At 51.8% G+C, this 20,592-nt stretch overlaps 2 protein-coding genes and 1 long non-coding RNA gene across 6 annotated transcripts; 1 reads left to right on the top strand and 2 right to left on the bottom strand.

The window, feature by feature from the left end:
- Nucleotides 1–1,619: 1,619 nt before the first annotated feature.
- On the bottom strand, nucleotides 1,620–6,297 carry MIS12 (MIS12 kinetochore complex component). Of its 3 annotated transcripts, none has more exons than XM_027568544.2 (2): nucleotides 6,159–6,297; nucleotides 1,620–3,331 (listed from the first exon to the last, which is right to left on the bottom strand). In XM_027568544.2, exon 2 carries the CDS (start codon nucleotides 3,290–3,292, stop codon nucleotides 2,672–2,674), a length of 621 nt encoding a protein of 206 aa, XP_027424345.1. In that variant the 5' UTR covers nucleotides 3,293–3,331; nucleotides 6,159–6,297; the 3' UTR covers nucleotides 1,620–2,671. The 3 variants fall into 3 exon arrangements, with proteins under 3 accessions (XP_027424345.1, XP_027424346.1, XP_027424344.1); XM_027568545.2 differs by lacking the exon at nucleotides 6,159–6,297 and adding an exon at nucleotides 5,942–6,023; XM_027568543.2 differs by lacking the exon at nucleotides 6,159–6,297 and adding an exon at nucleotides 4,985–5,807.
- A 193-nt stretch (nucleotides 6,298–6,490) lies between these two features.
- Nucleotides 6,491–15,954, top strand: DERL2 (derlin 2). 2 transcript variants are annotated; one of them, XM_027568541.2, is made up of 7 exons: nucleotides 6,491–6,724; nucleotides 7,520–7,585; nucleotides 9,509–9,582; nucleotides 10,713–10,806; nucleotides 11,627–11,822; nucleotides 12,077–12,167; nucleotides 15,475–15,954. In XM_027568541.2, exons 1-7 carry the CDS (start codon nucleotides 6,632–6,634, stop codon nucleotides 15,578–15,580), a joined length of 720 nt encoding a protein of 239 aa, XP_027424342.1. In that variant the 5' UTR covers nucleotides 6,491–6,631; the 3' UTR covers nucleotides 15,581–15,954. The 2 variants fall into 2 exon arrangements, with proteins under 2 accessions (XP_027424342.1, XP_027424343.1); XM_027568542.2 differs by having other exon boundaries at nucleotides 6,610–6,724; nucleotides 7,523–7,585.
- On the bottom strand, nucleotides 13,227–20,207 carry LOC113908291. Its single transcript, XR_003515409.2, has 3 exons — nucleotides 19,863–20,207; nucleotides 18,782–18,865; nucleotides 13,227–15,096 (listed from the first exon to the last, which is right to left on the bottom strand). It is a non-coding gene; the product is annotated as an uncharacterized LOC113908291 (long non-coding RNA).
- Between the last annotated feature and the right edge of the window lie 385 nt (nucleotides 20,208–20,592).

Genomic DNA, 20,592 nt, shown 5'->3' on the forward strand with positions numbered 1-20,592 from the left:
AATGTAGAGGGGAGTAGGCAACGCGGCAAGACAGATGCTGAATGGGAACGGGGCCATGAAGCAGAGGGGGTAACCTGGGGCTTGTTATCCTGACTTATTTCTGAATTTTTGAGCGAGGAATTTAATTATCAGAGGACAATGGGGCCAAGTAGATGAATTTATTCCTGCTGAGATACTACGATGACAAACAGTATCGATACCCACCAGTTACTAAGCACTCACTGAACACGCAATGAACTCCTGAGTGTCTTGGTTTTTGTTTTCTTAAGCTGGGTGTGGGGTCTGACGTGGGGCTCGAACTCACGACCCTGAGATTGAGACCTGAGCTGAAATCAGGAGTCGCACGCTTAACCGACGGAGACACCCAGGCGCCCCTGAACTCCTGAGTTCTAAACACAGTGGACTTCACCCTTCTGTCCAGATCACGACCCTATTTTAAGTGCATTCAGACAAATCATATCATGGCATCTATGAGGACAACTAGATGTGGGCTGTTGCTTCCTTAGTAAGCAACCTACCTCCTTCTGAGTGTGAACACGCTAATACCCTAGCTTAATCAGGCCTATTAGTTAACATGTAACAAACCTAGTGACTTGAAAGAACAGAAATGCATTCTCCCCGCTGCTCTGGAGCCCAGACATCCAGGGCGAGGGTGTCACACTCCCCCAGAGGCGCCAGGGAGGAACCTTGTCTTTCTCTTCCAACTGGCGGTGGCCGCTTGTGTTGCTGGTGCGTGGCTCCGTCACTCCCACCTGCCTCTGTGGTCAGCCTGCCTTCTCCTCTCCTGTCTCCCATCTCCCTCTGCCTTTCTCTAGTGAAGACACCGGCCCCTGGATTTAGGGCCCACCCAGGTAATTCAGGATGCTCCCGATCTCTAGATCCTTAATTATTCCTGCAAAAGACCATCTTTTCCAAATAAGGGCTGGTTCCGGGAATCAGGACTAAGACATGCCTTTGGGGGAATCACCATTTAACCCTCTCTAGTATTTTTTTTTTTTTAAGATTTATTTGAGAGAGAGAGAAAGAGAGAGAGAGCATGCACACACACAGGAGCAGGGGGAGGAGAAGGAATCTTCAGGCAGACTCCACACCGAGCGCTGAGCCCAATACAGGGCTCGATCCCACGACTGTGAGATCATGTTCTGAGTTGGACACTTAACCAACTGAGCCACCCAGGCGCCCCTCTATGAGATTTTTTTTTTTTTAAGATTTTATTTATTTATTTCACAGAGACACAGCGAGAGAGGGAACGCAAGCAGGGGGAGCGGGAGAGGGAGAAGCAGGCCTCCCGCGGAGCAGGGAGCCCGATGCGGGGCTCGACCCCAGGACCCTGGGACCATGACCTGAGCCGAAGGCAGACGCCCAACGACTGAGCCACCCAGGCGCCCCATATGAGATTTTAAATAAGCTACAAACATGGGGAGCCTGGTTGGCTCAGTCGGTGGAGCATGGGACTCTTGGTCTTGGGGTCATGAGTTCAAGCCCCACCTCAGGTGCTGAGGTTACTTAAGTAACAGAAAATCTAAAACCAAAGCCTTTAAAATATATGTATTTCATGTACAGGATTGGAAAAAAGACTCTTTGGTGATAAACATATTCCAGGGAAACACAGGCATCTTAAATCTATGAATATTTAATTGCAAACATTAATGTCCCAAGTTACTCTTCTAAAGGAGAAACTCCAAATCCTGTTCTTTAAGGAAGACACGGAGAGAAACGCCCTAAGAGCACCAACTGCTATTCATGCTCTTTTTCTGGGTGACACAACACGTCACATGGATTAATTTCGGAAAACAAATATTAGACTCCACTAAATTTAAGCACAAGACAGCTAAAATTTCCCCACTGTGGGTACTAAATATTTGATGCTTAGGAGTATGAATAAATAATTTTAAAAATATTAGGTACAGGGCAGATTCCAAAACTAACTTAAGTATGAAAAAAATGATATAAATGCCTAACAGTCAGTTCATCAACTCTGCTCTTGGCTCTGTTTCGGGCTTCCCTTTCTGCCCCAGTGAGATCTGCCTCTTCTCTGCCCACGGTCTTGCCCTGCTGGGCTCCCAGACAGACGGCAGACTGCTCCACGTTACTGAGGCCACCGTCACAAAAAGGTTCTAGTTTAGGAACGAAAACAACTTGTTTGCTCTTTCCCGAAGATCACGGGTGTCGTTCTGCTTGCTTCTTTCCCTCGGCTGACGTCCCCGCGCAAGACACGCTAGTGGACGAGAGCAGGCAGGCAGAGCTGGCTTCGGTCTCGTGGGGCAGAGGCTGGTTCATAACGAAGCCACCCACTGCACCTTTTTCTCATTTGATTGCATCCAAAGAATAAGTCGAAAGGACCAAGTTACAGAGGACCAAGGAACAGCTTTACAAACATCTCTGACCGGCCAGGGAGAGCCCAGCCTCTTCAGTCACGGCCCCCAGGATACTGTTACTGGACCAGGAATCCTTTCCCGCTGACGAGAGGTCTCTAGGGAACAGATGCTCCAGAGATTAGTCCAGGGTGGTGCAGAGCTATCTCAGCAGAGTGGACCAAGACACAGGGAGGTGTGGAGTACAGGAAAGAGCAAACAAAGGAAATCCCGTAAGACGTGCAGTTCACTAGAACACCACTGATATACATCCTTACTATTCTACTTCCTAAAGAGCTCCTGTTACTACTTAGAAATTAAGATATTTTCATTCTTTTGCCTTCCCGTTCCACACTGTCCCTAATAGTCCGGAGTTTTCTGGAGTTCTGGACCAGGAACACCAAGCTCTCCCTAAAATCACTAGTCCCATGATCTCTGCCGGCATTTTCAAGCTCATCAAACAAAGCCAATGTCTGCTTAAGTTTGGCCTGAACAATTTTTTGTTCCTCTAATTCTGCGAGAAGGGCCTGCTTAGTGCATAATTCAGTCTTATACTTCTCTTGTAGCTGTTCGATTTCTTTCTGGAGAAGATGGAATTCTTCCTCGGTACAGGGATGCATCTCCTGAGGCTTATCTTCTGGAAGCAAGATGTTTGGGGGAATACGCAGGATCAGCTGTAAAAACAGCTGCTCCATTTTGCCAAAAAGGTTATCGAAACGTCCTTTCATGAAGCCAAGAAACTTCTCTGTGCATTTACGAATCTGGACGGGGCTAATCTCACAGCCCGGGATATCATCCAGCTTCTTCAGGATAACCTGCTCGACGGCCTGCATCACTTCAAACAAGTAGTCTTGAAATGCGATGTAGATCCTCAGCATGCAGGTTTGTGGCGTGAAGCCAAAGAACTGGGCCTCGTAGGTCATTGGATCCACGGACATCTTCGCTTACTTTGCGTGGTTATTTTGCCTGGAAAAAATCTGCCAACGTAAAAAGAAAAAAATTCATTTGGGTAAGAAATCATCTGATGAAAGTGACAGATCCCATTCCAGAGAGCCAGGAAGCAGGCGAACACAACTCAAGGAGGGTGTGTTGCCTGAAGCCCGATGCTACCTGCAGCCCTCCTCGTCCACAACAGGATACAAACCCTTGGCTCTCTGAGGCTCTTTCCCTCACTTCTCATTAAAGAGGGCCTTGGCCCAGGGCTCAGTCTCCTAACTCTGCTATCATCCTGGACCACCTTCACGTTTGGATGGAGGACCTAAGCAAGGCCCAGGAGATGCGGTTTCTTGAGCTTCAATGGCCCTTGTCTCTGTTCTCACAGCCACCCGGCCACCGCTATTTGTAACCTCTCCCCAAGTGCTCCTACCTCTTGACCACAACCTTATATGCTGTTCTTCCAACTCCCCTTCACATACTCCCTATTCTCATTTCCTCCCACTCCCCTATGCCTTCCTTCAGGATCAAGTTCAAACTCTTTCAACAGGGCTTACGTGGGCCTTCAACAAACACTCTGTCCTCCTGTTTAAGGAGCAAGGCCGTACAGTGCTGAGTTGGTACTTCCTACTTCAGGGCACTCCGTTTCTGGTCCTTTCTTACTCTCCCATCTTTCATCTCCCATCGGAACCCACTCTAGTGCTTGAACATGTGCCTTTTCAATCCATCTTTACTTCACCTCGGATAGGTTTTAGGTAGTCTTTTTTTTTAAGAATTTATTTATTTATCTATTTATTTGAGAGAGAGAGAGAGAGAGAGCGCGTGCGCCCAGAGTGGCAGGCAGAGGGAGAGGGAGAGCCCGACGCGGGGCTCAATCCCAGGACCCCGGAATCACGACCAGAGCTGAAGGCAGCTCTTAACTACCTGAGCCACCCCAGGGCCTGTTTTAGATGTTCCTGAAAAAGTTTTGTATGCAGATGTTTACATTTTTCTTAATGTCTGCAATCACTTCATGTTATCTTATGTCATTGCTTCTGACTGAGGTAGTCCATCAACTTTTTCCCATTGCATCCAACACACTCGGCGGGCCCATTCCTGTGACAGACACCTGGTTTGCTGTCAGCACCTTGCTACCAGATACAATGTCATAATGAACACCCTGAACACCCTCCCATAATGTCTCCTCAGGGACTTGCAGGCTTTTCACATTGGCAAGTAATTGCTGAGCCATGCAGCTTACTCATACATGACTTTTCACTAAATACTGCGAAATGTTCTCTGGTCGGGGGGGGGGGGGGAGGCAGGTTAGGCCGACTGACACTCCCCCTTGCAGTATATGAAAATTTCTCTTTATCAACACTTGATGTTATTCAACATTCTAATTTTTGCTAGTCTGGTAGGTGTTAAAATTGTTTTAGTGTGTTGCTTTTTGAAAACCAAAACCAGGGCTCCTGGGTGGCTGAGTCAGTTAAGTGTCCAACTCTTCGCTTCTCGGCTCAGGTCATGACCTCAGGGTCCTGACATCAAGCCCCACCCAGTGTGGAGCCTTCTTAAGATACTCTCTCTCTTCCTCTGTCCCTGCCCCCCAACCCTTCACGCGCTCAGGCACTCTCTTAAAAAAAAAATTAAGTTATGAGAACTTATTTATTAAAAAAAAAGAAAGGAAGAGAGAAAGAAAACCAAAACCATGTACGTACCCCACACACAGGCTGGACACCGAGGGTGGAACCTACACTCTCCCATCCCACCTAACCTACTGTTTACATTGGCATGACTTTCTTCTTCTGGGAGACCAGAATATTTTCACTGTTCAACGGGACCAACTCTTCAATGGGAAGAATCCCTAATATGTACGGTGAGATTCTGAAACCCTTGCCTCGCCTGTTTCTACCAATCCTGGATTTTGTGAGTGCAGGACCCCCCCCCAACCCTAATGAAGCCCCACAAATGGACAGACTCAGCTCAGTCCACACTTGCGATTCTCAAACACGTCCCATCTCGCCCTTCATCCCTCCGAGGGGCCGGCCAAAGCAATACACTCAGCACTGCATCAACAGGCCGGGAGCGCGACGTCAGGGCAGCGGACAGCACTTTACGTGCTGAAGTCACCTCGACGCCCAGCGTGGGGCTCTAACTCACAACCCCACAGCCAGAGCCGCAGGTGCCCCAGGCAAAGCTATTTTAACGCGGTCTCTCTGATTTTACTGGCGTCGGGCCCCGCCTCCTGCACAGGGTTCCTCCCTCCGTGGAGAAGGGCCCACTCATCCCGGCTAAAGCCCGCTCTCCGCAGCCCTTTACTCGATGCTCCCGCATCCGCCCCCCGACGTCTCTCCCTGTTCCGAGGCCCCGAAGTGCTTCCCCACAACCAAGCGAAGAAAGCCCGGCGCTTCGCCTGCCGGGACCGAGCGACCGTCCCCGCCCCGGGACGTTCTCGCCCCTTCCAGGAAAGCCGCTGTCCGCGCTCCCGCCAGGACCTCCGCCCTCCGCAGGGGACTCCCCGCTCTGCTCCCTCCCCGCCCCCTCCCCGGGGTGTCTTCCCCCCAACTCCCCCCTCCAGCGCCTCCCGCTCCCCAGCGTCTCCCCCTCCCCGGGTTCCCCCCCAGCGTCTCCCCCTCCCCGGGTTCCCCCCCCACCACCCCCCCCCCGACGCCGACCCCGCTCTCCTTCGGGAGGCCCGCGGCAGCCGCGCCGGGCGGGGACCACTTCCGGCGCGCCGCCCGCTCCCGTCGGGCCCCGCGGCCCCGCGGCATGCCGGGAGCTCGGGGAAGGCGGCGCGCGGCCCGGCCGGCGGGCGCCCAGCGAGGGTGCTGAGCGCCGACCCTCCCCTCTCCCCGCTGCTCCGAGGAGGAGATGCAGCCCCGTGGCCCTTACCCGAGCGGGTGCCAGCGCGACGAAACCGGCCACGCACCGGCCTCCCGCCACCGCCTTTAAACCACCGCCTGCTGCCGCGGAGAGGCGGCGCCGCCCGATGCCGGCCTCAGCGAACGACGGCCCGAGCGGGACGCCGTCGTGCTCCTGATTGGCTGGCTGCGCGGGGCCGCCTCGCTCGGAGACGCGGAGGGGCCGGGCGGGAAAGCCAGCTGTGGCCGGCGGCGATTGGCGGAGGGACCCGGGACTTACACGCCTCTCCCCGACGTTGGTGGGCTGGTGGGTGGGGCGGCCGGGCTGGGCCCCGCGGAGGCGCAACTCGTGATTGGCCGGCGCGCTTTCCCTGCGGCTCTGGCGATTGGCGGCTGGCCGGGTGCGTGGCGCTGATTGGGCGGCAGCCCGCCTTGGTCCCGCCCCGCCGCTGGGGTTGACTGGCGGAAGGGGAAGTGGGGGGGGGGGAGGCGGCGGTGGGAAAGATGGCGTACCAGAGCCTCCGGCTGGAGTACCTGCAGATCCCACCGGTCAGCCGCGCCTACACCACCGCCTGCGTCCTCACCACCGCCGCCGTGGTGAGCAGCTGCAGCGTCAGCCTCTCTTTGTCCGCGCTGCGCCCGACCGGGGCCTCGGGGAAGCCCAGAGGGGTTGGTCTCGGGTGGGTGGGGGCGTCCAGGGCTCACGCTGGGGTCCCGGATGGCCCGTCCGGTGAGCCGAGAAGGGAGTGCTGCCCCATGAGGGCGGGAGGGGCAGGGCTGCAGGCCGGTTTCCGAGAGAGGGAGGCCGGAGCTGTAGCAGGTCGGGGCTGCGGGAGCCGCCCACCCGGAAAACGTGTCTGAGAAGGCAGGCGACGGGCCGGTGGGACGCTGGGGACCAGTGGGAAGAAGGTCCGCTTAGTGAGGAAACTTGGGCGTCGAGGACAGAGGGGGGACGAGAGTCCGGGTGTAGAGACTGTCTGGAAGCGCCCAGCCCTGACGGCGGCGGGGTCTTCAGTCTCGGTTCTCTGGGGTGAGCTGGGTCGCTCCGCACGGCTGTTTCGGGGGCGGCTGGCGGTGGGCAGGTGCGTGGCCGCCGCTTCTCCTTGCCCTGGATCTAGGGTAGCAGCACCTGCCGCCTTGCCTTCAGGTCAGCCTCACCTGCCGCAGCATAGAGCAAAGTTTTCTCTTCGTGTGAGGTATGAGGGATACAGAAAATTGTACCGTTTCTACAGAATGCTTTACCGACCCTTTGCACCCGCCCAAGGAGAAGAGCCTTAAAGGATTCAGCCAGAGCGACTGAGAGTTGGAAACTGCTGGACCTGCTAATCTTTTGTTGTACATGATGTTTTGTTTCCCGATCGATTTGCTCTAAGAAGCTCTTTTCTTTTTCAGCAGTTGGAATTGATCACACCTTTTCAGTTGTACTTCAACCCTGAATTAATCTTTAAACACTTTCAAGTAAGTGGTCCATCACAACCACAATTCATGTTTCAGTTGTTAAACTTGTTTTTCATACTTTTTGGTAGCAGATCCTCCCATATGTTATCAAAAAAGAATTCAGCGGGAATATTTGATTGTCTCATTGTGGGGGGGGGCGGGGAGGGTGGTAATAAAGATGTGATTCTGCATCCTGATTGGAATTCAGAATCACCTAGGGAACTTTGAAGAGATTCTCAGGTTCCTCATCATGTACCAAAACCGCAATCAACCAAGGGTAGGAATTAAGAATCTGTATTTTATTGGTAAAGTTCCCTGCATGGTTTTAATTTGATGTGTCCAGTTCCTGTATGTAGAAATTACTGGCTCAGAGTTAACATTGTAGTTTGAGAGGAGACCGACCAGCCCAGGGAGAGCCTCAGAGGATGCCCTGTGTTGTCCACTTAACACCTCGGTGTTATCACCACCGTCCAGACTGATCCGTCTTCCAGGGATCAGATGATATTAACAAAAGTCCAAAAGACTGAGCCCTTAAACAACATGCGAGCTTATTAGATTCTAGTAGGAGCTAGTCCTTTCCAGTAATTAGAGTGCTCAAAGAAAGGTGTGTTTTCCTGCTCCTGGATGATCAGATAGCCTGCAGTTGGAGGGGGAGAAGGACCGAGAGTCAGGAATTTTCCTCTGTCGAATGTGTGTCGTTCACTTTACAGCCACTGAGCTCCAGCTTTTGTATAGCTTCTCAGATTCACCCTCCTCTGTGTCCCCAGGGTATCTGGAAAGACTTCCTTTAGAGCATCTCTCGCTTTGTGCTTGCACTTGCTTAGATGTTTGTCTCCTCGATGATAAGTCGGGGACTCTAAAGTCCTGGAGGCAGTTAGTATGTAGAACTGTTTCCAATTCTGAAGAGTTGAATGATGCACAAGGCAGTCCTGTGGACTCTTGTCACTGCCTTCGCCCTTCACTGCTCACCTGGCCTTTGCTGGGCACTGTAGCTCCATCCAAGCATTGCTTCCTGTTAACATGCTTGGCTCGATTTCGCCTGGGGTTAAACTCTTGATGACACCATGTATCTGCATTTGGAGCCGGGATTTCCAGGCCTGGATTCAGAGTCTCCCCGTACAAGTTCCCTTGGGCAGGCCATTTTCATGCTCTCCAAGTGTCCCCATTTCCTCCTGTGTGACATGGGGATGGGAGCACCAGCCTGTGTCTCACAGGGTTATTAGGATCACATGAGATTATAGATTGTGCTAAACCATTTTAAAATGTGAAGTTCTCTCCCACTGTGAGTAGTTGTTTTTATTGTGGGTGTGGATGGGTTGGGTAGGGAAAAGTGTATCAGGGTTTCCAACATGAAAACGAGTGTCCTGGTGTCTGCCAATTAGACTAATTATTAGAGCATTAGATCTTTACTTGTAGGGAGTTGGCTGTTTACTCAGACTAGAACTTGAGTGTTCTAGAATTACCCTTTCCTCTGGATGTTTCTTAGGGACTAATATAGAAACATTTCTTGGCAATTTAAGTGAGGCCTCTGGAGTTTCTCTGTGGCCTCTCAAGACTGCTCGTTAGATTCTGACACTAGACACACGAAAGCCCTGGTTTCTGTTCTGCAAATTAACATAGTCGTTCCATCCAGCTTTTCCCAAAATTCGCCTGACCATATGGTACGGGCTTTTTTTTTTTTTTTTAAGACGACAATTTCAAGTTTTCTATCCTATTACCCTTGCAGATTTCAGGGGCCGAGTGATACCTTTCAGACTTCCAACTGGAAACAGAAACCCAGTGTCAGATCGCGTGCGCCCCACTTTCTGGTTCAGATCATAGTGTCACTTACTCATGGCCTTTCACACCATCGCAACCCCAGGAGATGTCTTCTGTCTTAATGTGGAAATGTTTTCTGGTATATTTGACTTAATCTGTCATCTCTCGATTTTTTTCTTTTAACAGATATGGAGGCTAATCACCAATTTCTTATTTTTTGGTCCAGTGGGATTCAATTTTTTATTTAACATGATCTTTCTGTATCCTTTATTAAGTGGGGTTAGCATAAAACCTGGAGGTTTGCTTAGGGAATGCCATGTAAGTTAAAGCTTCTAATGCTGCTGATTTTGTTACTCTCTTAATTGTGACTTCTGAGTGCTGGCTCCATGGTACAGATTAGCTGGTCAGAAAGTCCCATTTTGAGGGTGTTTGTCAGTTCCTGTTGGTTCTAATGGGAGGTATTCACCCGAAGAATGATTACACTTCTGCCCGTAAATCCCTTACAAATCAGATCAAGGGAAAGAAGTGGATTCTTTGAGGCATATTTACAACATAACATCAGCAGGTACCCAAATACGGTGATAAGTCCCGCGGTGTCGGCACAGGACTGAGAGCAGCTCCATGGGGACTGGAGAACGTGGGATCTCCCTGGATCTTGGTTGCGGGTTCTACTGGCTGGAAAGACAGTGCCATATGTCTGCCTGGCAGGCCACGTGCTGCTTGTTGAAAGAGGGGAAGAGGGATGCTCTGGTCAGGTGGTAATTGGGCCCCCTGAACAGGGCATTCCTCTTCTTCCTGACCCTCTGGATCGAGAGCGGGTTACAGCCCAGCTCGTGTGCAGGAGATGGGGCCTTGTTGGGGTGACAGGGTCCCTGCCTGATGGATTCCTGTGTGTCCTGTGTGATACGCCATCGTGGTAAGTTTCTAATAATGAAATATTTTCCTCTTGATGCGTTTTTATTAACTGAGGTGTAGAAATGCCGAATCTGCCTGGCCTGCAAAAGTAGATCCTCACGCAAGGCTTCTTGCCAGGCGTTTCTTCCAAGTTAGGCTGTGAAAAAGCAAGGGTGGCTCAGGTCGTGGTGGGGCTGTGTTCGGGAAAGACGACCCAGCTTTGAAAAGGTTTCCTGAGTCCCTGCAAGCACGTGTTTGCGGCCTCGGGCTTCGCTCCCCAGTCAGGAGCAGTGTGTATAACATGTGGAGCTGGTCTTCACCTCGCCCGAAATGCCGGGTGCAAGGGACACCCCACACTGCCCCTCGTGGACACGCTCACAGAAGCGAAGGCTTGGCTTCGTACGGCTAAGGCGGAGTTGAGTGTACTGCAGCCATACGTTAAACTTGACTTTCTTCCCACGTGTGTGCTTACCGTTTTCTTAACTTGGAACTTAAGATACCGCTACTGTCGAATGCTGGAAGAAGGCTCTTTCCGAGGTCGGACAGCAGACTTTGTATTTATGTTCCTTTTTGGTGGATTCTTAATGACCGTATCCTTCAACAAATAGAGCAAATACGGGAAAACGCTCAAGAACACGCTCTGTCTTGCCAAAGGCCTCCAGCTGTCTTCCACAGTCCGCTAGATAAGCCCAGCACACAGATGGGGCGGCCCTCCTGACCGTAGGTGCAGGTACCGTGGCCGCTTCACAGCCTGCGCTCTGTGACCGCGTCTGAGCCTCGGGGTGGGCGAGTCAGAAGGGCGTTTAGCAGTAACAGGTGGGTCACTGTTCACTACTTTAGACAGAGGATTGTCCGTGTGCGTACAGTTTGTTTTTTTTAGAGAGAGAGTTTGTTGGGGGTGGGTGACCTGAGCCAAAACCAAGAGTCAGATACCTAACGGACTGAGCCACCCTGGGTTCCGCTCGATGTGTGTACTTTTAAACTAAGTTGGTAAGACATTTGGTCACTATCAAAACTGATAAATTAGTATAATTTAGACTTGAATGTAGTCTGGTCTGACAAGACGGTTTGGCTCCGGCTGGCTTTACTCACCTCTTAAAGGTGCTAATGGTGAGTGAAATTTAATGTAATTATTGACCAAGGAATTATTATATTTTCCAAATAGTTGAGAACTTCATGGAAACAATATTACTGGGAAGCAGCTATAGTCCAGATGTTTTGACCTACACAGATTTTTGCCTGGTTGCTCTGGGTCATTATTTTCAGGATTTCTTTTCCTCTAAAGATTAATGACTGTGGGACTTCCCTACCTCAGACCTCTGTTAGAACACAACCCTTTGTTCTCTTCTCTCGCTCAGCCTTTCCTGTTACACTTGTGATTTTGAGATTTTCCTTAACGCTACCTGCTAGCTTTTCGGTTTGTTTGTGAGCTTAGTTTTCCTGGGCCAGGCCTTTACGATCATGCTCGTCTACGTGTGGAGCCGAAGGAACCCGTACGTGCGCATGAACTTCTTCGGCCTTCTCAACTTCCAGGCCCCCTTTCTGCCCTGGGTGCTCATGGGCTTTTCCTTGTTGCTGGGGAACTCGATCATTGTGGACCTCTTGGGTAAGAGTCTTCATTGCTACTGTTTCTATTACTTTGCGCGTGAACTTACTCTGTCACTGTTGTTCATGTCTGGCACTCACATACAGCTATCTTGGGATTATTTGGTGGTTATAGGCTCAAAGATGACAATATCTTTTAATTTTGAGTAATTATATTGACATTCCTTCCTAAACATATGGAATTTATGTTGGCAGATCCACCTGCAGTCAAAATTTTCATCTTCTCCATCGTTCTTTGTTTCTGGGCGACTCTAGGCATTGCAGTTGGACACATATATTTTTTCTTGGAAGACGTATTTCCCAATCAGCCTGGTGGCATCAGAATTCTGAAAACACCGTCTATTTTGTGAGTATTTGACATCAGATGGCACGTTCCTTACAGATAACGCGGGCCAGGGTCCGTGATCTGTGTTTCCACAGAGCTCCCATAGCTCCTGGCGCTCGTTGTTCGGGTCAGTCAGTATTCGCAGATTGAGCCACGGGCTGCAGTGGATGAGCATTTGGAGTGGATGGTGCCAGAGTCCTGCAGGAGCAAGCTCCATGAGCTCGGTGTCCTGAGGGTGACGTGGCAGGGTGCCCGCTGAGCACCAGCCCCTCATGTCCCCGGGCAGAGCCTGCGGGGTCCTGGAGAGCCGCTGTCTGAGCTTACAGAGGCGAGGCGGCACAACGGGTGAACCTGACCACAAGGACGTTTCTAGTGGTGGGATTTCTGGCCTTCCAGAAAAGAGAAGGAGAGCTAAGCTGTGAGGCAGACTGGGAACCAGGTGTGGGCTGATCCGCTGTGTGGCATTAAGAAAGTCCGTCTCCGTCTTGCCCCTCGCTTTCCTGAGAGTGGAGCTTTGGTTTATGGGACCTCTTTCTACTCCAGAAGGTTGTGTCCTTGAGACGTGCTGCATTTAGAAGGAGTAAAATGTGAGTTTTTATTATAAAATGTTGGTTGTCAAATAGTTAAGCAAAGCAGAGAGTAAAATCCTCCATAATCCTCCCACTTAGCGGGAACACTGGCTGTTATTGTTGACCTTTTGATACATATTCTTCCGTCTTTTACTGTGTGGGTGCTAAATTTCTAAAAAATGCTCTATTGTAACTTCCTTTTCGATGTAATATGTGGTAACTGTTTTTCCGTCACAAATGTCCTACGGAACTGTACCGGCACCGCGGACTCCTCCCTTAGCGATAGCCGCTGGATGAGTGCTGGCTTTCCTTGGGTGGCACACGTCCGTGATTATTTGCAAGGGCTGCATTCCTGGAAGTGGGATTGCTGTGTGTGTTTTTTTGTCTTTTTTTTTTAAGATTTTATTTATTTATTTCACAGACGGCGAGAGAGGGAACACAAGCAGGGGGAGCGGGAGAGGGAGAAGCAGGCTTCCCGCAGAGCAGGGAGCCCGATGCGGGGCTCGATCCCAGGACCCTGGGATCATGACCTGAGCTGAAGGCAGACACCTAACAACTGAGCCACCCAGGCGCCTCGATTTTACAATTTTTTTTTGGAAACGGTTTCAGACTTACAGAAAATTACAAACCCTTCAAAGGACTTTTTCTTCCTTAGGTATTTGAAAGTAAACTGTCCATCAAATGCCCCGTGACCCCCCCCATGAACGTGTATGTTCCGTGAAGAAGGACATTCCCCTACATAGTCACAATCAGGAAAAGCCTGGGTCCTCAGACCCCAGCCACGCCTGGCCGTTGTTCCAAGAAGCGCTCTTGCAGGAAGAGTCCAGCTCAGGCCCAGGTGTCGCACTGGCTTGTCACGCCTCCTTCGTCTCTGCCAGGGTGGAACAGCTCCTGAGTCTTGCCTTGACGTCGTGGCCCTGACGTTTTTGTGGATGCTCGGCCCATTCTGTAGGATGTCCCACCACTGGGTTTGTCTAGGGTCCCTGACGTTGAGCTTCAGGTGCCGCATCCGTGGCCGGACTGTCAGAGAAGGGACCCGTGCCTTTCTCCCCACGGCTGCCGGCACCGGGTTTCCGGGCACCGATCTTCACAGTGGCGGTTGTCACTCTGATGCCTCGATTAAGGTCACCATACGGCCGCTTCCATCCACCGGCGGGCGTTTGAGAGCCGCCTGTGGTGTTGCACGTAACAGGGGTCTGTGCCCCTGTTTGCTGAGATGCATATAGCACCTTCTCGTTCTCACTGACAGGGGCCTGACCCTGTGGTCATTACTCTCTCTCCCTATTTAGTGAGCCCCGTGCATAACCAGCCTCTCATCATGGCGCTGCCCGCCCACCCCCCGCATGGATGCCTTCTCATCCTGCTCTGCCCGCGCCCCCTGTGGTGGGCTGCCCTCTTCCGGGAGTGCCCGCCTGAAGCCTCCTCAGGCTTCAGCACACTGCACCAGGCCCACCCATGGGTGTGCGCCCCATGCTGCTGGGATGTCCCTCTGACCCCCGTCCCGCTCGGGGCCACCATGGCCCCACTTCCCTGCTCACGTGCCCACGTTCTGTCCCGTGCCTGTTCGGGAAGTAGAAGCGGCCTCGCTGTTTAACGTCCTTTCTTTTCATTTTTACAAAAGCGAACATGTTCATGTTTATTGGCCTTTTGGATTCCCTTTTGAATTGCCTCTTCAGCCCTGTATCTGCCGGTGTGTGTTTGCTTTTATTGTTAGTTTGTAAGAATTCAGGCGGCTCATGCTGAAGTATAGATGCTTTTTCTGGCCCCACTATAAAATAGAAGTTTTTGGATACATTTCTAACGGTACCAGCAGTGGGCAGTGTCATTAGAAACACGATGCAAAGAGCAGATGCTGTTTTAATGGTCAGTTCTCGAAGGGGAACTTGAATGACCGTCTAAAGGGATTTTAAAAGTCTTTTGGACACTGACTCTCCTTTCCTATGATCTGCGTAATTTTTCTTAGAACGATTTGTGAGGTTTTTTTTAACTTCGGTTGTGATAAAGTCTATCTAACATGAAATGTGTCATGTTACACAGCTCAGATGTGCAGTTCTGTAGCATTACTCTCCTCACGCTGTGTTCCTGTGACCCCGTCCGTCCTTCCGCTCTCAAGCCTGCCAAAGTGGAGCTCTGTCCTCACGAACACGCTCCATTCCCTGCCCCCAACCTCGGTAGTGACGGCACTACTCCCGGTTCCTCACACATGTGGAATCACGCAGTATCTGTTCCGTGTCTGGGTTTTTGAGCACAGTGTTCTCAGGGCTCATCCACGATGTCACAGAAGTCAGAACCTCCTTCCTTTTTAAGGCTGAACACTATCCCGTTGTGTGCACGGACTCTTTTCTTGATCCATCCATCTGCCAGTGGGTACGGGGCGATACCTTGGTTGTGGAGAGACATTCATGATAAGTTTAGTGAAAGTCAGGTTATAAAATAATAGTGTGATCTAACTTTTGTTACACATAGAAAAGTTGTGGAAGAATGATGACAGCACCCACAGTGATTCTCTCGAGATTAAGGATGTCTGTGTATATTTTCTGTTTTCTCTACAACTAACATGTATTGCTTTCGTAGTAAAAAAAAAAAAAAGACAGTCCTGGAGGTAAAGCATTAACGCAAATGTGAAATGATTGTGAAACTTTCTTAGCGCGATGACTGTTCCTGGTAGGTGGGTGTAATGTTTGACCTTTGGTGGAGGCCCCAGGGGACCTTCTCGAGGTGACTCCGGGACTGAGTGGTCTCTGTTGCCTGTCTTTTAGGAAGGCTATTTTTGATACACCAGATGAGGATCCAAATTACAACCCACTACCTGAAGAGCGGCCGGGAGGCTTCGCCTGGGGTGAGGGCCAGCGCCTTGGCGGTTAAAGCGGCAGGTGCCAACCACGAGACTCAGCTGGGAAGGACTCGGTGACACACCCATCGGGATTCTTTTAGCCTTTGTGTCACGAAAGTGTGGATGCTTTTGACGGCTTGGCAGATTTGAACTCCAGAAGCACTTTATGGAATGGTACACTAATGGATCCAGACTCACTCAGAGCGGCCGGTCGGACCGACCCTGGCGGCGTGATCTCTCCGAGCCAGACCGCCGCTAGCCACCATGCCCCCGCGCTCGAGTTCTGGGGAGTCATCCAGAGCTCCCTCCTCCTCTTCGATAGATGAGGCTGTGGGGTAAATGGAAGTTTCAGAGAGGACCCAATAAAACTGAGTTCCATCTCTCTCACTGAACAAAAGGTTTTGTGTGTGATCTTTTAAGTGACCACTTCGGTCCTGGCCCTGCCGCACAGGCCTGGGCCCACAGCAGCTCGGGGCCCACTGGTCCCCAGCCTTCGCAGCTTTCGACGGGCTTGCATTCCAGGATGGAAGGACGTGGCCGATGCGCCGTGGCTGTGCACACAGCTTACTCACGTACAGCACCAGCTCCAGTAGGAACAAGATGGGCTGGTGGTGTCCAGAAAGCTTGTTCTCCATCTGGGTTTTGTGAAACTGCCCGTTGTCGGATGCAGGGAAAACAGGGCAGGTAGAGTGGCTCTTGCCGCGGCAGAAGCTAAGGAGGGCCGGCTCAGGGCTCCCGTGGCGTCTTAGCAACTCTGCTTGCGTTTCTCCATTAAGAACTCTCCAGGGAATGACACTTCATGCCCAGCCTTTTGGACAACAACAGAGAGATTGGTTTTAGACTTGGGGTGTTGACTTTGGAGCCAGATGAACAGGTACCCGTTAGGCAGGAGTCCGTGGGTCCTGGGCTGGTTTCACGTGGGTCATTTTCCTTAATGAAAAGCCCACAAGCTTTTCAGAGCCAAGCACCTGGTTTACCTTCGCCATCAGGTAGAAATTAGACAGGGTCCGGAGGAGGAGACACTTGATGCCTGTGATTCCATGAAGACCTGTCCAGAATATTAATTTCCCTGGCCTCAGCAGGTTTGGGCTCAAAGGGTCTAAGTCGTTGAGAAAACCCACAGGCATGAAGTGGACCCCCGTAGGGAAGAGACGGTTGTGGATGGTTTTAGCAAATGGGGCGGAGGTGTGGACTATTCCCCAGTAGTCGTAGCTTGGGCAGGTGGTAGCTCTTCCAGAGTGAGATTTCCCTCAGAGAGATGAACACGGGGTTCAGAGCAAGTGGGGATCTTCAGGGGGTGCAGTGAAGTAGAAAGTATTTGAATGTCTTCCCATGGCTGGTGCGTAAGTGATGGGAACTAAGGCCGATGTTGGACATGCCGCTGGTCAGTAACTTGGAACACAGGTGTTGTAACTTTACGGAACGGGTTCGTGGGATGGCTTTTTTCTAAGCAATGAAAAAAAAAGCTTGAAATGCCAATCTGAGAATGTACAATCTTTATGGGATTCTTAAATTTTATCACATCTTGTCTCTGTTCAAAAAAGCATGAATTTAATTAGAAGGGATTTTTATTGTTCTGTTTTGCTTTTTTATTTTTTATTTTATTTTTATTAAGTTCAATTAGCCAACATGTAGTACATTATTACTTTTTGGTGTAGTAATTAGGGTTTTTAAAATGATCTATTAAGGGTCTAGAAATAGGTTTCTGTGGTTTCAGGTAAAGAATGTCTGTACATATTGATGACGGTAGAACAGGAAACCGATTCGGAATTTGTGGCCTAAGTGTGGTCAGCGGCGGGATTTTCACTTCCATGTTGTGGCAGGATGAGAATTCCAAGGATGCCGCTCCGTGCCCTTCGGCCGTGTCCCAGGCAGTGGTGACCCCATCGCCAACCTCCCCACCCGCGAGGCCGGCCCCCGCCGCGATCCCTCGCCCTGTGCCACCTGCCTGGGTGGGAGGAAAGGCCCCTTCTCCCCCAGTTCCCCGTCTCCGTCCCGACTCTTACAGAACACGCTGCTATTTCGTTGTGCGGTGAGAACTGATAGACGGGATTTTGTGCCCAGTTTCCCCGACACACCTGGATTCTACCAGTAACACCGGAAGCACACCTGAGTGCGGCAGAGTTTGCTGCTGGAGGAGTTTCGCAGAGGCTCGTTAGAGAACAACGGACAAGGACCTCGCATCTCCCTAGGAGACAGATGTTCCGTAGGTTTTGGTGTGTTTTCTTCACTAGGTATTTCTGGTCCAGTCTCTTCCACGTGTCCTTCCTTCTGTCCCTTCTGTGGGTCTCGCTGCCTTTCCCACCTCGTGTGTGGTCTCTCCACATGCAGAGCAGAGCGCCGAGCCCTGGGTCTTGGCAGTGAAGCCCCCCTCCCCGCCGTGTGGGGCCCGTGGAAACCAGGGGACGCTGAGCTGTTGGGTGAGGGGCTCCTGGAGTTGTCGCGTCTCCCCGACAGCCGGGCTCGGACAGGTGAGTGCTGTCTGTGTTGCTGGTCGCGACACCGCGGGGTTCTCCGTGCTGTAGGACCGTCCCTGAAGCTACTCCCGTTATTTCATGAGTTTGCATTAAAGTTGTTGAACTTGAGACGGACAAGCCCCTTCTCTGCTCCGAAGTCCGCGGTGACGTCTCAGCCCCCAAATCCAATGCGTACTGTTTGTCCCTAGCAGGGAGGGACTGAGGCCTCTTCTTAGAGTGGCCCCGTTCCTGGCGCCTCAGGAGGTCCTGATTCTGGGGCCTCCTTCCCGGCCTTTCTCTGGATCCCTATCAAACTTCAAGTCTGTACCACACACTCTCACACCAAATGACAAATTGTCTTGCACCGCTTGTCTCCCGCATGGGAATGTGTGCCCCGGAAGGGCAGGTCCGCATCTCCCGAGTTCCGTCTCCACCGCAGTGCCTGGCACAGTGCTTGGCACATGGGTGCTGAACAAACACTCTACTGATCAGCAGACTATTACCTGGTATTTTTAACTATACAGGGACTAACGTATGTGCCCACACACCCGGACCCAGCGCCTGAGGCTCGGCGTTGTCTGAAAGTGGGGTGGGGCCCAAGTGAGCCTGTGGTGCTCCCGCCAGTCGGCTGGTAGCTCCTGGGAAGAACAGATGGTCCAGAGAGCATCCCAGAGCGGTTAAAAATGAAACGTGTCTGACAATTCCCCTCTTGGAAGAAGAGCCCTGACATTCTTTGAATGTTTATCTTATGATCGCCTGCGTGGGGAAGCCACTTACCCACAAGAGACTGCCTTTGGGGGGCCTGCAGACTTCAGACTCCTCCTGTAGCGGGTGGGCGACGTGCACAACACTGGCTGGGACCTGCCAAGGATTTTAGGTGTTAACACCCCCTCCACGGGGCCGGGAGGCTGCAGCACAGTAGGGTCCCTAGGCCAAAGACGGGGGATGAGTCACCCACGCGTGCGGTTTATTTTGCCTGCACCATTTTTTAAAATTGGAGCCAATGTTTACAATGGACCGATTTCCCAGGAAAATCTTTGCTTGGGGCTTTTCTTGAAAAAATGGGAAGATCCGGCAATCCCGGGCCTGCCTGGCTGCTACTGTCTAGAGGTGACCACTCACGGCTGCTTCTCGAGATGGGGCATGGGCTCCTCCCAGAAGCCACTTCCCTCATTCACGTTCCGACCTAGACTCTCGCAATCACTGGGTACACGTGTCTCCTCGAGGAGGTTATTCTGGAAAGCACCGGGGGAAAAGGACGGATGTCCGTCTGTTACAGATGCAAGGTCCATAATCTGAGAGTCAACATTTAGATATTGCTGTGATGTGAACGTTTGTGTCCCCCCAAAACTCCTATGTTGATGTGATGGTATTAGGAGGTGGGGCCTTCGGGAGGGGCCCTAACGAGATGAACGCCTTATCAAACCGCCGCAGAGAGATTCCCTGGTCCCCACCTCGCTGTGAGGACAGGGCAGCGAGCAGTAGCCACGAGCCACATGAACCATGCGAGCCACACGGCAGCCATGCCGGTGCTTCCTGGCCTCCTGGACTGTGAGCAATGCATGCCCCTCAGCCTGTCATATTTTTTGTTACCGCAGCCTGAACAGACTAGTTACTTCCCTTTCAGTTTTGGGTTGCCTTTTTTGTTTCTTTTTCTTTTTTGTGTGTGTGGCTGAATTGCCCTTCTAAGTTAATATTTCAGGTTAGGAAGTGGCATTTTTGTCAATTCTGAACGCGCGTGTGCTATGAGTTCAGCATGCACATTCTCAGCCACCCTTGATGGCTACACTGTCAGCAACTAGAGGAAAACCATCTCTTCCCTGGAGGAAAGGGGAAGAAGGATTTTTAACAGGCTTACAGATAGGATGAGTTTCCCCGGAGAGAGACTTCAGAGGATGCCTGTAGTCCTTCAGGAGGGTTGAAGCATCCGATGAATTCTCTGGAAATAATTCCTGCCACTGTTTTGCCACAAACCAGCAGCTGAGAGATTTGGCTGCAGGAGGAGACAATTTGCTGGTTTCATCCTATCTTCCTGGAGTTTTGAATCCTTTCATTGGTGGGATGTGTGTGATGGGCCTGGCAGCCTCTCTGAAGAGTTGGGGGGGGAGCTGGGAGGGAACGGGGAAGGAGCTGGTGGGGGGGGGCTGGGGGAGGTGGGGAGGGAAGGGGGTTGGGAGCTGGGGAAGGAGCTAGGGAGGAACCTGGGGAAGGACCTGGGAAGGGAATGGGAACCGGGGAGGGGGCTGGGGAGGAGCTGGGGGAGGAACCTGGGGAAGGAGCTGGGGGGGGAATGGGAACGGGGGAGGGGACTGCGGGAGGAATCTGGGGAGGAGCTGGGGGATGAGCTGGGGAGGGAACGGGAACAAGGAGGGGGCTGGGGAGGGAGCTGGGGAGGAAATAGGGGAGGAGTCGGGGAGGAACCTGGGGGAGGAGCTGGGGAGGTAATGGGAATGGAGGAGAGGGCTGGGGAGGAATCTGGGCAGGAGCTGGGGAGGGAACGGGAACGGGGAGGGGCTGGGGGAGGAGCTAGGGGAGGAGCTGGGGAGGGACCGGGAACGGGGAGGGGGCTGGGGGAGGAGCTGGGGAGG

The sequence above is a fragment of the Zalophus californianus genome, chromosome 16, assembly GCF_009762305.2.
Source record: "Zalophus californianus isolate mZalCal1 chromosome 16, mZalCal1.pri.v2, whole genome shotgun sequence".
Lineage (NCBI taxonomy): Eukaryota > Metazoa > Chordata > Mammalia > Carnivora > Otariidae > Zalophus > Zalophus californianus.